The sequence below is a fragment of the Arachis stenosperma genome, chromosome 9, assembly GCF_014773155.1.
Source record: "Arachis stenosperma cultivar V10309 chromosome 9, arast.V10309.gnm1.PFL2, whole genome shotgun sequence".
NCBI lineage: Eukaryota > Viridiplantae > Streptophyta > Magnoliopsida > Fabales > Fabaceae > Arachis > Arachis stenosperma.
Genome location: NC_080385.1, coordinates 20,633,404 through 20,650,707, shown reverse-complemented (window position 1 = coordinate 20,650,707; position 17,304 = coordinate 20,633,404). Strand labels below are relative to the sequence as shown.

The 17,304-nt window shown below is 32.5% G+C and overlaps 1 protein-coding gene across 1 annotated transcript; it reads right to left on the bottom strand.

Moving 5' to 3' along the window:
* Positions 1 to 4,429: 4,429 nt before the first annotated feature.
* Positions 4,430 to 5,107, bottom strand: LOC130947629 (plasma membrane ATPase 4-like). Its single transcript, XM_057876340.1, has 3 exons — positions 4,966 to 5,107; positions 4,622 to 4,795; positions 4,430 to 4,516 (listed from the first exon to the last, which is right to left on the bottom strand). The coding sequence occupies exons 1-3, from the start codon at positions 5,011 to 5,013 to the stop codon at positions 4,463 to 4,465; spliced, it is 276 nt and encodes a 91-aa protein (XP_057732323.1). The 5' UTR covers positions 5,014 to 5,107; the 3' UTR covers positions 4,430 to 4,462.
* Positions 5,108 to 17,304: the final 12,197 nt, after the last annotated feature.

The window sequence follows — 17,304 nt, the reverse complement described above, 5'->3', positions numbered from 1 at the left end:
AAATGTGGCTCTGTGTCCTCTGCATGAAAACAGCTTCATTTTTGACCAATTTTGGAGTAGGCAAAACGCAGGTTGCGTTTGACAGCCTACCAAAACAAATCGAGGTTGCGTTTGGCAGCCACCTTAGCTGCATGTGTGACACGCGTCATGGAGGATGGTAAATTTGTTTATAAAAACGAAAACCAAACGCAGATAGGAGTAACGGGAGTGAAACGAGAGTAAAAGGAAAAAGTTGAAGAAGTAAAAGTGAAGAATCAAGCTAGCTCGGATAAGCCAGTCGCACGTGTGCTTGCCATTGTATCTCCTGATCTCCCAACAAGCTTTTTTTCGAATCAAGCTAGCTCGGATAAGCCAGTCGCACCCTGCACCATACCCCTTGCATTTCGCATAGAATGTCTGCGACTCAGACTCATACACAGTGTAATCAACTCCTCTAGATATGGTGTAGCTTTTGATTGCAGATATCACCGACTCTCTCGAATCAAATTCCATTCCGACACTAAACTCGCCATCTTCCGACGCAACGTTGCTTTCACCTACGACATGCGCACCGCCATCAGTCAGACAAGGCAAATAAAATAAGCACTATAGAAAACTTCAATTAATAGTTATGACATACCTGTATTCGCATACTCAGAAAATTCCGGAGCATGCATGGCTTCGAGATCTAGAGTCCGCATAAAAGACGGAACACCAAACGGGTGCTGGCTTACAATCGCATTCGTTTCATGTTGCACCGCCGGATTACCTGCCAAGTCTCCGTCATCGTTTTCGTCATTGACTTCATAGTTAGCTTCAAATTCGTCTTCACTGTCATTATTATCTTCTTCCCAATCTATATCCCCGAGCTCATCAACATTGATCTCGTCGCCGATCATACTCATCCCCGACTGCTGTTCAAACTCAACGTACAGCTCTATCATCGGCACGTGAGATCGGGTTTGTTGATAAATATACAACATCTGCTGTATACTGGCATCGTCAGTGATGGGCATTATTTGAAACTGTATTAACCCACCAAATACTTGCACAAGACTTTTATATAAAAGATTGCTCACCCTTTTCAAAATGTGGCTTTGAATGTTATTACAAAGACCATTTTGCAACTCGACAAAACTCATGGTACATGGAATGACAAATGACAACGGACATTCACAAACAAAAGTCACTCCTTCATGTGTGTTTCTTATAACCTCACCGTTATAATATACTTGCAAGTTTGCAACACCTTCCATAACTTCAGCCTTAACTAACTCTATTTTTTTGATACAGTTATCTGCCAAAAAAACACCCCACTAAGGACTTTATGCAAGAAAGAGCAAGAGGAGAAGTGAAGATGAACATGAATAAAACCGGACTTCGTATTTATAGGCAAACTTGTGAATTTAAATATTATTTTGTGTACAAAACGCAACCTGCATTTTGGGGCTTCCGAAAAAAATTTTCTGACATTAACAAAACGTAAGTTATGTTTTGTGGACTTCAAAAAATTTTTCTTTTTCTGACTTGTTAAAACGCACCTTGCGTTTAGTCTTAAACTGAAATTAAAAAAAAAAAAAAAAACCCAAAACGTAAGCTACGTTTGGTGTATTTTAAAAAAATAAAAAAATAAACAAATACAAAACGTAAGTTGCGTTTTATCTCTGACCTATAGCAGTGTAATATTAGGTGTTCCTTCCATTTTATGGTGTATCACTTTAGCTGTTTCCATAAGCAAAAAAACAGCCTGAGTTTGGATGTGAAGAGAAAATAAATAAGATGAAAAAGAGAGAGACTTCAGTAGAGAAGGAAAGGAGAAATGGAGCTTGAAGTGTCAGAAGTGAATCTGAATGTTTGTATTCTATTTTAAGAGAAAAATGAATTATTCACTAACTAATGTTTACAATTATCTATAAATACAACACTACATTACTAAGATTTTGTTTGATAAAATTTTGTGAGGAGGTACTTGAGCACACCAGGTTTTATATTTGGTAAATTAAAGCTACGGGTGTTTTAAAAATATTCAAGAAAAGCTTTTTAAAATTGATTTGTATTTATAAAAATTAAAAAGTTTAATATAATCTCATATATTAATTAATATTTAAATTTAATTTTTATATTAATATTTATTATAGTATTTTTAAATTTTAAAAATTATTTTATCAAACAGACTTGTTGCTTATGCTTATTAAAACTAATTTGATAGAGCTTTAAATTTTTAAAAGTAGTTTATAAAAATTCATTTTTAAAAGATAGTATTTTAAAAGTTATAGTATTTATATTTGGTAAATTAAATTTAAATTAAATTATACCATTGGTTCCTACACTTTTAGTGAAATTACGAATTAGTCTCTACACTTTAAAAGTTTATAATTTGGTCTCTAAAGAGAATTAAAATTTACAATTTAGTCTCCGTCGTTTAAAAAGTATTTGATTTAATAGAATATTGTCAGCATATTGTCTATTTTAAACATGTGAGCTACACATGTTTGACAATAGGGACTAATTTACAATTTTAGTGAAAGTATGGAGACCAACCGTGTAATTTAACTATTTAAAAATGACCAAAAACTTCCTAAGCTATCTGAACCCACCCCGCCCCTCCCCAGCTCTCTCACTCTCACTTTCCAAAACGACACCCCAACCCAGCGCTTTCTGTCTCTCACCTCGATTCACCATCGCCGCGCCGAATCCATCGTATTTGTGCTCAGAGTTGGGTCTCACCTCCTTTCTCCATATCGCCTCTCTCATCCTAGGACTTTTTCTTCTTTTCCAATCTCAATACTGAACACCGATAAATGGAAGAGAACAATTTCAATCTCAAACATGCTCAAAGCAAACAATTCGATGTCTAAAAAGAAAATAGCAACAAATCAACATAAAAATAGCAACTCAATTTATCAGTGGATTCGACGCGGTGACGAAGGCGAGAGGCACGGTGATGGTGAGGCGAGGTGAGAGACAGAGAGCACTGGGGTTGGGGTGCCATTTTAAAAATTGAGAAAGTGAGAGTGAGAGAGTTGGGAAAGGGGCGGGGTGGGTTCAGATATCCTAAGAAGTTTTTGGTCATTTTCAAATGGTTAAATTACACGTTTGGTCCCCATACTTTTACTAAAATTATAAATTAATCCCTATTATCAAACATGTGCAGCTCACATGTTTAAAATAGAGAATATGTTGAGAATATTTTGTTAAATTAAACACTTTTTGAATGACGGAGACTAAATTGTAAATTTTAATGCTCTTTAGGGACCTAATTACAAACTTTTAAAGTATAGAAACTAATTTATAATTTCACGAAAAATATAGGACCAATTGTGTAATTTAACCTTAAATTAAAAATAGCTTTCAATAAGTATAAACAACAAGAAATACATTTGATAAAATAATTTTTAAAATTAAAAAATACATTAATGTAAAAATTAAATTTGGATAACAACTAATATATGAAGTTATATTTGACTTTTTGATTTTGATAAGTACAAGTCATCTTAAAAAATTTCACCTTAAGAGCTTTCAAAAGTATTTTTATTTTTAAAAATTACAAGTACAAGCACATAGTCTTCTTTATTTACCAAATACAAAATAAGAAAAAACACAAATACTTCTTTAAAAAATTTTACCAAACCAAGTTTAACTTTATTTTACTTTACTTTTTGTTTGACTACTTTTTTTTCCCTTTGACTACAAACGTGATTTGTAATATAACACGCTCACCTAAAGCTAAAAATTCTAGTTTTTTATTTCACTTTTATCTATTAGATCATTAATTAAAAAATTTATTTTCTATTTACTAATTTTATTTTATTATTTATGAGATGAGTTTTGTTGCTTTTTTCTTTTATAATATTTTTTTTCTAATGTTCTTGCATGTTATTATTTTTTATTTATGTGAAATTTTTTTACTGTTCTTGTTATTTTTTTATTTTAGTAATTCCACTAGAAGGACAAAATTAAATACAAAAGCTAATATAAAAGTAATAAAAAATTAAAGCTAAAACACTAGAAGAGATACGGCGAATAGCGCCAATTTTTTTAGAGATTTACGGCGGTTTTTAATCGCTGCGAAACGAAATTCCAGCGATTCTACAAGCGTTGCCTATTAGGGGGTGGAGATTTGATTTTGCGGCAGTTCTAATGAACAGCTGGCACAACCTAGCAAATCAGATAATTGGTGAGTGAATTTTTAAAACCGCCGCAAATTTATGTAGTTTTTTTTTTAAAAATGTGACAGTTTTAAACCGCCATAATTTTATACAAGAACTTAAAAAAAAGCTGATTAACTACTCAAATGGTTTATACCATTTCTCTTTACTATAAACTATTTTCTTTACATCATATTTATTAAACTTGAGATATTATTATAAAAAAATACTAAATAAACAATAGATAGATATGTAATCACAAATTTAAGCAAATCAAGAGACACAAAAGTCATTAAACTGTAGAGCCAGATTACACCAGTTCAATCCCATCCCATTCACTTGATTCTTGCAAATCTCCTGTTAGCATATACTGCAAGAGTATTTGCCACCTGCCAATTACAGAAAAATTTTCAGTTACAAAAGAAGAAAACTAAGCCAACACATATCTTTACATATTAGGTTGCTGAGAGGAGAACAAAAAGAATTAAGATTACCAGCTGAGCAATCATGGAAGAACCCAGTAAAAGAAGATCAGGTCTTTCAACATAGGACCAACTGCAAGACCCAGTGACAAAAATTAGTGCCAGGCTAATAATACTGACTTGTAGGTAAAAGGCTGCCAACATTTTTGCAAGGCTATATCTCAGAGACCTTACACCAAACTTATCCTGCAACAACAGAAAGTTAGTGGTCATAACTGTCACAATTTCCACTAGTAGATGATAACATGTAAACTTTTCATAGATGAATCTAATGTATAAATTTATAATAGAGCTCATCCCCTGATTTCTACCTACAACCAAATATACCGAAAGAAATGTGAAATTAAATTGATTACCAAGAAGAAGTTAGTGTCCTTCATAAGCCAGAAAAATACCACTGTCATTAATGCCAGGTAAATTTCAAGCAAAATACCAGTAGCAAATATCTCCCTCAATTTTCAGCTATCAGGTTGTGGGGATGATTTCACTCTATCTTTGGATATTGTCATAATGGTACCTAAGGGGATAATAGTGAAGGAAAATATCATTGAAAAATCACACAACAGTCCAAGCAAACTATATGAAGGTCATTCGGTAAAATATTATCTTACCATCATTTAGTATGGTAATGATCAACACCATAAAGGGTACAAAATCAATCTTCCAAATCAATGCAATAAATATAAAATCAAACTGCAAAATAAAAAGTAGATCAAATAAAATTATATGAACTATTTAATTAGGTATGTAAAAGAATTTTTTGGTTGTTCACATATTTTCTACACTTACCACAATACAAATGGTGATTGACATTGTATATATTTGGCATAACCAAAAATAAAAAATTTTGAGGTGTTAGAACACTAAAATATCAAAAAAATTGCTGCGATGACATGAGATCAGAGAATTAGTGAGTAGAGAAGATGAGACTAAACTAGATTGCATGAAATGAAGTGTATTATTATTAATGTTCTTATTAGTATGAGTAGCAACGATAATATATATATAGATACATCACAGACTTGTCTTACAAAAAACAAGATAAAAAATGGTAAAGATTAACTAACTAATATAAAACTGTAACTACTCTTTAACTATTCACAATGACAAAAATTAAAATAGAAGTATATTCCTATACATGTTGATCTACTACCTGGATATCTACTGAATTTTGTGTCTTCTTCTTCTATTTTTAGAACCATAAAAAATAATGAATAGATTCTGCTGCACATTTATATGTATATATTACCAAATATAAGCTTTCTAACTAAAAACTTCACTACAAAACACATAATAAATCAAAATAGTAGTATAAGTTGATCAATAAGTACATTCAAATCCTTAACAAGAACATAATTATTTATTCATGCTTTTTGTGTTAGCACAATCACAATGACAATTGAAGATTTAGAGATTTTGTTCTATATAATAAAGCATATAACAGACATAAAACTAGAAAAATTAAATATTCAAATTGCTTCTATTTATATAATGCCATTTTATAAACAGAGAACAATGATGTTCTACTACAATTAAGTGTGGTCCGTGCATGAAAGAGATGGGAAGATTCATATTATCCATTATGTAATTTGTTTAAATGACTAAATCTACTACATTACTTTGATTGAGACAAGAACTATTACATTGTGAAAACTTCAAAAAAAATTATTTGATTTTATAGTCTTTTAGTTTGAGGGTGAGGGGTGTCCTATAGAAAGAAAAATTGATCATGCGTACTATAAGTGTCATTTAAAATTACATTTTTTACCATTATCAAAGGGAAAATAAAGAGAAATTACTGACAAATAATCAAGAATCTTAGAAGTTGAATACAATCTCATGTCAATCTAATTTATCATTACTTTGTGATGATAAATTAGCGTGAAGAAAATTACTCTGCCTTGGTATACATACGAGAATTACACCTTAAAACATGCATAAGTCACAAACCTGCACTGTTCCATGTTAACAGCAAGTTTGCGGTCATTGTGATCATCCAAGAATTCAACCAATTTGTCAAAGTGGCTATACTTTTGCAAGGCCATTTATATTCACTGGAAGTATCTGAGTGAATCATATATAATTAAACATATTAATGTGACATTCGCTATCTCAATTTTTTTAAAAAAAGAATCATTTACATCATTACTAAGTTATCGCTACTATGTACCTCAGACATTATAAGCCAAGGAATAGGTCCAACACCTAGAGAGTAACCAATCACCATAGTCTACAAAAAAATGATTCATCAAGCTGGTAAAAACTGAAACACATTTTATCAAATGAAAATAAATTTAAATGTTCAATGTAGACCACAAAACATGCTTTGCCTCTTCTAAGTTAAACACAATTCAGCATGGTTGTCTTTATAAGATAAGTAATTTGTGATCATATATAGGTCCAACCTTGCTGGTTGAATGAAAACATCAGCAGGTTGTCTCAAAATAAATAAATGTATTGCAATATATATATATATATATATATATATTGAGCCCCATGGAGTATAATTGCAATTTTGCAAGTGTGCACATGTCTAAATTAAGGGGTCAGTGACCCTATATTGCATTAAGTGACTCTATAGTCCATATCATTGAAGTAAAATGTGGAATTTTTTTTCTCTAATTGATTTGATTGTGTCTTAGATCTGTGCACCACTGCTCCTAAGTCACTTCAAATATATAATAAAGAAGAATTGAATCTAGCTAGCTTATGATTCAATCTTAGATGCTTATTAAGGCTTCTAACTACCACTAGACACTGCTCACTGGATTGTGTAATTAGTAATCATGCATGATCACTTTCAATAATATATGTAATTTATATAGGTTTGGTCTCAGATTTACTATTGAACCAAAAAGGGTTAATTTACTTACTGACTACTATTACAATATAATGTATGAGTTAGCGAACTAAACAATATAGAACTAGAAATAAGTGAATCAAAGGGATAAAATAGATAACATGGAGGATAGTTTTATGCTTGGAAACACCCAAAATACAAGTATGAAAATTTGCTGGTATAGTTCTTCAAACATTCAATGTAAATATAGTTAGCAAAACAGAACTGAAAGCCATCTTGATCCAAAAGATGCTCTCTCAATTCACTCCTAAAAAGCCAAATGAACTAAGCCAATATATAACCATAGAAATTTTGGGATTCACAAAGAAACACAAGGGAACTCAACAACAACAACAAAATCTGAGATAGTTACACTGAAAGACCAAGATGCATATCTTAAATTGGAACTAGGGTTCAAACAAAAATAGCAACCGAATTGGAAACAAGCAATTAAACTAAACTGGTGCAAAGAGATTCGATTAACAATCAAAATGATTCAATTCAAACATGCAAGAGGACAAAAAATGAAATTGGAAGATAAAGAAAAGGGGGAAAAATCGAACCAGTAAGCGGGGAAAGGATACGTTCGAGCGGCGCACAACAGGACAAGGGGGAAGGTTGACGACGACGACACCGGGGCGGTTGGGAAGCCACGCGACGACACCGGGATGTCCACTCAAAAACAACTAAGAAAATAGCGGCGGTTTTAGAACCGTCGGTAAACATGACGAAAATTGTGTCACTCGCATTTGCCGGTGGTTTTTTGCATGATGGTCGCGAAATATTAATTTAGTGGCGATTATACCGGCGGTTACTAAAAACCGTCACCAAACCTAGTGCCGGCGCCAATATCCTTGGCGGTATGATGAACCGCCGGTCATTGATTTTGCAGCAGTTTAAAATCGCTGCTAATAAAAAAAAACCGCCGCCATTATGCGCCTCCCTTATAGTGATTTATAATGTAATCATTATTGAAGCATTTCTCTATACAAATACTAGCGACTCAACAGGTACAGTATTAGTGTCTGTTCAGCCACTTTTTTTATTTTTTAAGGAACTAATTTTATTTTTAAAAAATAAATTTCATATTAATATTTAAGAAAAATTAAATAATAAGTTATTCAAAAATAAAGATTTCTTAAATTATTTAACATTTAAATTATATAGAATAAATAAATTTGAATTAAATTAAGTGTAATAAAAAAATCATTATATTATTAGTATGTATAACAAAATCAAGATAAAAATTTATAAACAATTAATATGTGAAACAAAATCCAGAGAAAGAAAATCATTATGTTATTAGTATGTATAACAAAATCAAGATGAAAATTTATAAACAATTAATATGTGAAACAAAATCAAGAGAAAGATTTATAACAATGTAATTATTTATATATGTTATGAATTTTATTTAATTTAAAATAGATATAAATTTTTTTTATACCGAACATTTTTTATGTCTATACATAATTTTAGTAGATAAAAATTATGTTTTTTATTTTTTTTTTTATATTCAACATCTTAAATCATTTTTAATTTTATTATTTTTTTAAAAGTATTAAAATTTATTTTTATTATCTATTATATTCAGTTGTTTCTCTTTTAACAATTGCAGGATAAAATCATAAAAGAAAAATGCTACAAATTTAGTTTTAGGTCAACTTTTTAATTTAAATAATATTATTAATTATTTGTAATTAAAACATATTCCTATTTTTCAAATAGACAAGTTGTTAATTGGATTTAGTTTAAATTTTATTAACTGAATTTTTTTTAACCTAAAATCAATATATTAAAGTAATTATTTTTGTTTTTCCTTTACTCTCTCTCTTTCTCTCTCGTACAGTAAGGATTCTCTTCTCAAGTAAAACTTTCTGTTATTAACACATCTAAAATTAATACAAATAACATCAACACATTTAAAATTAGATATTTGCACATTTAAATTATATTAATATTTTAAACCCCAAATAAATAGACTAATATAAAAAATTCTCAACACAAACACATAAAAAAACACTATAGACATATTTAATATTATGTATATAATAGAAAAATAAAATTTTTTATTATTAAGAAAAAAGAAAAGAATTCTACTAATCCAGACATTGTGCAAGAAGTAATAAATTCTAAATCAAACAGAGTAGTATACAAAAAGAATATTCTTAACACAAACATATCTAAAATAAATACGACAAACACATATAAAATTATACATAAATTAAAAAGATAAGCTATTTTATTAACTAGAAAAAAGAAATAGATGAGACACAAAAAACTCTACAAACCACAACAAACACACATCCAAAATTCGAAGGAGGTGAGGTTATTGAGATTTGTTAATAGAGGAGGTAGTGGGTCGATAAAGAAGGTGTGCGATACAAGGGAGAAGACCAAGGACGAGGAGGCAGTGGATCAATGAAGGAGGTGCAGCAAGGAGACCAAGTATGGGGGAAGTCGTGGGGTCGACTGAGGAGGTGCAAAGAGGTGCGCGTTGCCGGCACCGATGGATGTTATCGTTGCGGGGGAGGTGCGCGACCCGGGAGAAGATGAACGTGGCGACAGATAAGGAGGGAAAGATGAACACAGTTTTGGATTTTTATTGAGGAAAAGTTTTACGATGAAAATTTGATTTGGAATATTTTAGGATTTTGTTTGAGATGTGTTATTGTCTACAAAATTTAAATTTTATATTTTTAATTTTAATAGTGAATCTGTTTCTGTAGATTTGTATTTAAAATAAAAAATAATAAATTTATTTGAATGTATTTATTTTAGTTTTTTTAAATTAATATAATAAAAAAATTGAATAAAAAAATTTTAAAGAATACCTAATAACACTAATAAAAAAAATACAAAAAATTTAGCAAATTTTGAGATAAAGAAAGACTAAGACTCACCGTAAACTTATAAAAATTGTAACATAGTAACAAAATTTCATCCTTGTGTTCTTGATTAATTAAGGTTAGGATTTGAATGTGAACATTTTTGATAAATTATGTGAGAAATTTTTGATTAATTAAATTGAAAAAGAAGTCTTTTTATTTTAAAAATTAATTTTCATATTTTTTAGAATTATTCCCCACATACAAGCGTTTTTTTCATACAAATCTTTACAAGTCATTTATATTCACGCATTTTTGTACCGTTATTGCACGTTCTTCTTCTTCTTCTTCTTTTTCGTTATCGTCGTTATCAACATCACCTCTTCCTCCTCCTCCTCTTCCTCCTCCTTTTTTCATTGAAATTTCTTCTCCTATTTTCTTTTTCTCTTTCTCCTCCATCATCAGTTATCTCGTTGTTGAAGATAATGAATAATTCAGGTTCAGATTATCAATTGAACCAGAACAAAATTGATTATTATTTTGAATCCAATCAAGTGGCTGAGGCGTGGTTCAATTCAGAAGAAAAAAATGTAGTATTAAAAGAAATATTTTTCTGTATTTGCAGCAAATTTGGGTGTAATACGAAGATATTTGGATATAACTCGAAGATATTTGGGTGTATTTTAAGAATTTTGGGTGTATTTTTATTTTGATAAGTTTTGCATAATTCAAAACTCTTCCTCTTCCTCCTCCTCCTCATCTTCTACTACTTCTTCTTTTTTTTTTCATCATCGTCACCTTCTTCTTCTTCTTTTTTTCTTATTCATCTTTTTTTTATTCTATCTTCTCAAGTTTCTTCTTGTTTTACTCTCTTAACAAGAATAAAAACAAAAAAATCAAACAAAGAAAAAGAAGAAACACATAATGCTGCAAAATTACTTGGAAGAGGATGAACTTACATTCATTTAACTAAAAGAAAGAAATAAATAAGGAAAAAAAAAGAAGAAAAAAATGCAGCATTAGAGAAAATATTTTTCTATATTTGTAGCAATTTGGGTGTAACATGAAGATATTTGGGTGTATTTTAAGAATTTTGGGTGTATTTTTATTCTAATAAGTTCTGCATAATTCAAAACTCTTCCTCTTCCTCCGATCCTCCGCATCTTCTACTACTTCTTCTTCATCATCTTCTTATTTCGTTTTCTTATAATTCTCTTGGGAAAAAATCAAAGAAAAAAGAAAAAATACATAATGTTGCAAAATCAATAGAAAGAGGAGGAGGAAAAAAATGCAGTAACAACAATAAAAAGAATCACGATGAGGATGAAACACGCAAAGAAGAAGAAGGAATGCGAAAAAAAAAAACAGGGGCTGAAATCAATTTGATTCATGATCACCTCTGTGCATAAGCTCTTTGTTCCAATGGTCATGCCTTATGATTTATGATTTGATATGTTGAAATGTTTGCTGCATTATCATTGGAACTTAGTATGTTTTTATAATTCCCTTATGCTCTGATATGTTGAATGAATGCTAAATAATTTTTTTGTACTCTAATATGATTCTGCTTGATTGATAATGTTTTCCTTGCTATAAACTGATAATTTTTTGCTGTGATATGATTGCTGAAAAATTTTGTCTAATTGATCAAATTAATTGGCAGTAAAACTTTTGGAAATTACCTAATGTGTTTTTTTTTGTTGCTATGTACTCTGTACTCAAGTATTTTTAATATTGAGCAGAAAATCATTTATATGATAACAAATTAGTTTTGTTTATCACTTTTCTTCTGCTCATAAATCAAGCTGTTCAACATTTAAAAAACCCATATGTTGAATACATGGTGGCTTTAGGCTTGATAAGAATGTCACAGGTGAAAACTTCCTTAAAAGAATGGTACATATTAAGGGGGAGCTATGAAACAATTAGAAAGGGGGAGGAATCCTAATCTTTAAAGGGAGCACCCTAAACTCTAATCCCTTTCTTTTTTCAATTTTTAATAATGTTTGTCATCAAGGGGGAGATTGATGAGTTTGAAAAACTCCAAAATAATTTGATGATGATCAAACATTATTAAAACAATTAATTACAAAATTATTAATTTGATCTTCAAATTATATTTGCTCATTAATAATTTTGTTGGTTTGCAGATTATGTATATTGGGCACAAAAACAAATCAAAGCCCAATTGTGTTAAGAAAACACATTAAGCCTTGTGCAATATGTTATATAATATGTGGCTGAATTGTTATATTTGTTGGGTTAGGAAAACCACTTTTAAACCCAACAAGGTGATTGGTTCGAAATTAAAAAGAAAATGGGGGCACAATGGTTAAGCTACTCTTTTAACATGGTAAAATCCAATTTTTGTTATATGGCTGCATGTGTCCACGGACACCACCCTCTCTTTTAATGGATTTCAAAATTTAATTTACTTGCATTAATAGCATTGGAAACATGAAAGAGAAAGTAGAATTGATTTGATTACCTTTAATGAGCTACACGCTACTAGGCATAGGAGAGTGTAAACTTAATTCATTTTTACTTCCTTTCATAATCCCTTGAAATCTTTTTTTGCATTCTCTCTCCCCTCTTTCTTCTCTATTCGGTTGTCACTTTACAGGAAAAATGGAAGCAAAAATAAGTTATCAGAAGAAAGAAGAAGAAGCTAGTTGCAAGCATGAAGCCATTGTAATGATGGCATCAAAAAAAGAAAATCTAAAGAATGGTGTGGCTGAGATATTTGCCACTAAAGGTAATATGTGGTGAGGTAATCTCAAGCTCTCCATACCCAAAAATGGAAGAGATCCACTTCGGTTAGAGGAAGAAGATCCCTTGGAAGCATGGCTCGTCTCTACTTTTGATCAACCACCACAGGAGGTAGCTACTGTAGCTACGTGGAGGAAGAGGCAGAAGATTAGAGAAGGAGGAGCTGTCAAACATCAAGGACTCATCAAGGGCTAGGAATCCGTCTTGAGGAGTAAGTCAAGATGGAAGGCCCGGCTTGATGAAGCTTGGTGTGAAGGGATGACACAGAGGTAATTGCATGTTGGCTTTTACATTCAGTTTTCTCTCCTCTCTCTCTAGCCGAACCGGTTTTGGTTTGAAGAAGAAGAAGATTAGCTCGGTTCAACAGTTTCAACATTGGAGGCTTCCCCTTCTATAAATAAGGGAGAATAACCAAGGCTTGAAGTAAGGAGAAAAGAGTGAAAGCACATAGTTCTCATAGCTTCCCAAGCTAACAGAAGTTCTTCTCCTTTAATGTTTTCCATTTTGTATTTTTCTGTTTAGTATTGTCTGTCTTGAGTCTCATGGAAAAAGGCAAACAGTGAGGTTTGTAAGAAAAAGCCATAGAGCGAAAAAAGGCAGAGTATACAAAATGAAAAGAAAAAGCCATAGATGTTCTTAGAGGTCCTTTGTACATCTGTGTTGTATTTCATGATTTTGTGGGAATCCCCTTGCAAGTTGGGTTAGCACTTAGCAGTTGAAAGCTTGGTAGGTGACCAAGTCAAGTTCAGGATTGGGGTTAGATTCTGGACTTGTCCCGGATAGGAAGGGTAGTTTCTAGGGAGAATTGGTGTCTGTAATCAAAGATGATTATAGTGAAATTCCATTATTGTTGTGATGGAGACTAGATGTAGGCTACATTGCACTTAGCAGCTGAATCAGGATACATCTTAGTGTGATTTTCTCTCTCTTCTATTCTATTTCTATTTCTGCTGCACATGAGACAAAACTGAAAAATATCTCTTGCCTGGTTACGAGACAAAAAAAAAGTCTCTTGACTAGGTACGAGACAAAAAGTAAAAATATCTCCTTAAGGCAATCTAATAGACAGCAAGCATAACTCAGTAAAAATGGGCTAAGATTCAACCCCCCTTTCTCTTAGCCACTGATTACCATCAATTGGTATCGGAGCACAAGGGAATTATCAAAACATACTAAGTTCCAATGATAATGCAGCAAACATTTCAACATATCAGATCATAAATCATAAGGCATGACCATTGGAACAAAGAGCTTATGCACAGAGGTGATCATGAATCAAATTGATTTCAGCCTGTGTTTTTTTTTTCAATTTTTCCAACTTTTTGTCCCCCTTTTGTCATCAATGGGGAACCTGCAAAAAAAAACAGATGATAATGGTATGCGAACAAATAGAACCAGAGCCAGAATATCCAACAACATACAAAATACCAAAATAACAAAACATAACCAGAGTTCAACAAGAGACAAATAGATCAATCATCAGAAAGGTTATACTCAGAGCCAGATGCATCATCCTCATTTGCAGCCCCCATTTCTTGTTCAAGATTCTGAAGCATCAGATTCACTCTTTCTTTGCATTTGGTCCAAGCTTTTTCGTTCTCATATGCTTGCTTTCGAGCAGCTTTGTAGGATTGTACCATCAGTTTTGACATATTAGAGAATTCAATAAAAACCTCTTTGATAGATTCTGTAACCTTTGCTGGCTCGTTAGGACGACTCTCAAGATCACTCTCAGATGGTTCAGAGGGCATGAAGCGTTTTTCTTTTGTACTTTTTATGGACTCATCGACTCCTCCTCCTTTGATACTGGAAACTTTATTTTCTACATTTTCATTAGTTAAATCAACATTGAAATATTCAAAGATGCATGTAAAAAAGATTCCATAAGGAAGATTAGATTTTTTGTCACTTTTAACACACTTCCACATGTGTTTCACCATGAGATATGCAAAAGAGATAGGAGAAGAAGTGATAATTGCAAAAAGTACTAAAGTATCAAAAACAGTTACTCTGTGATATAAACCACTATGAGGCATTAGAATGTGGTTGATGATCCGGTGCAGCAGTGCTCTTTCCAGACCAAGAGCCTTGTGGGTCAAAATCGTGCCATCCAGACCAGAGAAGTTCTCGCAGGTTTGGTTCAGAGCTATCTGATATGTGACCCCAACCTGCAAATCCCATTTTCCCGTCATATAAGCGGCTGCTCCTTCATCAACATATCCCAGGGCAGTACGGATTGTTTCTTTATTCAGGGACATGTGAACCCGCTTGACGTATGAATGAATTGCGCCATCAATAAACCTCATGTTCGCATAGAACTCACGAACCAGGGCTGGATACACAGGTTTCTGAATGCTGAACAAGGGAGTCCATTTCAGATTTTCAAAGAGAGTGATAAAGTTGATTCCTTTTGCAGCAAGGGATTCCAAGTTCACTATGTGGGATGCACATAAGAGACGCTTCTTCAGAACTTCATTATGGAACTCATATGAAGCACACGAGTTAAATCTTCCAGGATCAAAGTGTGAGTGACCTTTGTTGTACTTATTTTTGAAATCCAGTGATTCCAAATTCGGTGGTTTCCTGGTGTTACGAAGGACGTAACCTTTTGCACGCTGTGCACTGCGGCCAGAAGCATGAGGAGTTGATTTCTTTGGTGGTGAATGAGGTAGAGATGATTGTGATTCTTCTTCCTCTTCGACCACGGGTTCCTTTTCCTTTCCTTTCTTGTGAGATGAGGACCTTGGCTGAATAACCTTTTTTCTCATGGATTTGGTTTGCTTGGAAGAGAGTGAAGGAGATGAAGAAGAGGTAGAGTGAATGTGAATGTGAGTATGTGTTTGAGGAGAGGAAGTAAATGGAGGATTTTTGGAGAGGGGAGTTCAGCTACTTCTCCTGGGAGCCACTTTCTTTTTCATGTTATGAAAATGGACAATGGAGGGGGAAGATGAAGAGAGGCCGAAGAGATTGGAGAGAAGTGGGAGGTTATAAGAACATTTAATGCTGAGTGGTGAGAGAGGGTTAATTGAGTAATGGACCATTAAGTGGCGCGGTTATCAACAAGGAAAGATTTTAAAATTAAAACTGAAAGGTTAGCTCCTAGAATCAAGGGATGAGGGAAGGAAAAAGATTTTGATTTGACAACTACTTCTTCCTACAAAATTTGATATGACAACTTCCTAAAAAGTATGATTAAAAATTTGAGGATCAAAAGGAAACAGGCCAAAGTTATGGATGGTCAAAGATGATTTGGTTGGGCCCATGATCACTAAAAACATAACGAGTCTCCCCCTGTATCAATGCCAGTTCATCACGTCCTCAAATTTGTCTCCTCCCTACCTACGAGACAAAATCACACAGAATAAAAAAAAATTCACAAATTATCAACAGATTTTAATTATAACATTCCCAAACTGTTTTTCAGAGTATAGAATCTGTCTTCACACAAGGGTTTAGTAAAAATGTCTACAAGTTGTTCTTCGGATTTTACAAATTGAATATCAATAGTTTCCTTTAGCACATATTCTCTAATAAAGTGATATCTCACTTCAATGTGCTTAGTTCTAGAGTGCAAAACAGGATTTTTGAAAATGTTTATTGCACTCATGTTGTCACAAAATAAGGGTATGCTGTTAATTTTCAATTTGTAATCTTCCAACTGAGTTTTCAACCAAATTAATTGTGAACAACAAGCAGAGGAAGAAATATATTCAGCTTCGATTGTGGATAGAGCAACTGTGGCTTGTTTCTTGCTTGACCACATGTTAAGTGAGTTTCCAAGAAAGCAACACATTCCGGAGATGCTCCTTCTATCTACCCGATCTCCCGCATAATTTGCATCACAAAACCCTACTGCACCAAAATGATTAGTTCTAGGATACCATAAGGCATAATCACAAGTTCCCTGAATGTATCTTATGATTCTTTTTACGGCTGAAAGATAGGATTCTTTTGGGTGAGATTGAAATCTTGAGCACACATCTACACTTTGAACAATGTCCAGTTTATAGGAGGTAAGATACAGGAGTGAGCCAATCATTCCCCTATACCATGTTTCATCCACATCTTTACCGTTTTCATCTTTTTCAAGTTTAGTATTTGGATGCATTGGTGTTCCCATTGGTTTAGAATTTTCTAGGCCGAATTTCTTGATTAACTCTTTAGCATATTTTCCTTGGTGAATGAAAATGCCACTAGGAGTTTGTTTAATTTGAGAGACCAAGGAAGAATGTTAGTTCTCCCATTAAACTCATTTCAAA

Coding starts and splice junctions, on each gene's coding strand:
- LOC130947629 (XM_057876340.1), bottom strand. CDS start 5,013: ATGACAGTGGTATTTTTCTGGCTTATGAAGGACACTAACTTCTTCTTG. Junction 4,796..4,965: donor AGGACACTAACTTCTTCTTG/GTAATCAATTTA, acceptor CTGTTGTTGCAG/GATAAGTTTGGTGTAAGGTC. Junction 4,517..4,621: donor CTTCCATGATTGCTCAGCTG/GTAATCTTAATT, acceptor TGTAATTGGCAG/GTGGCAAATACTCTTGCAGT.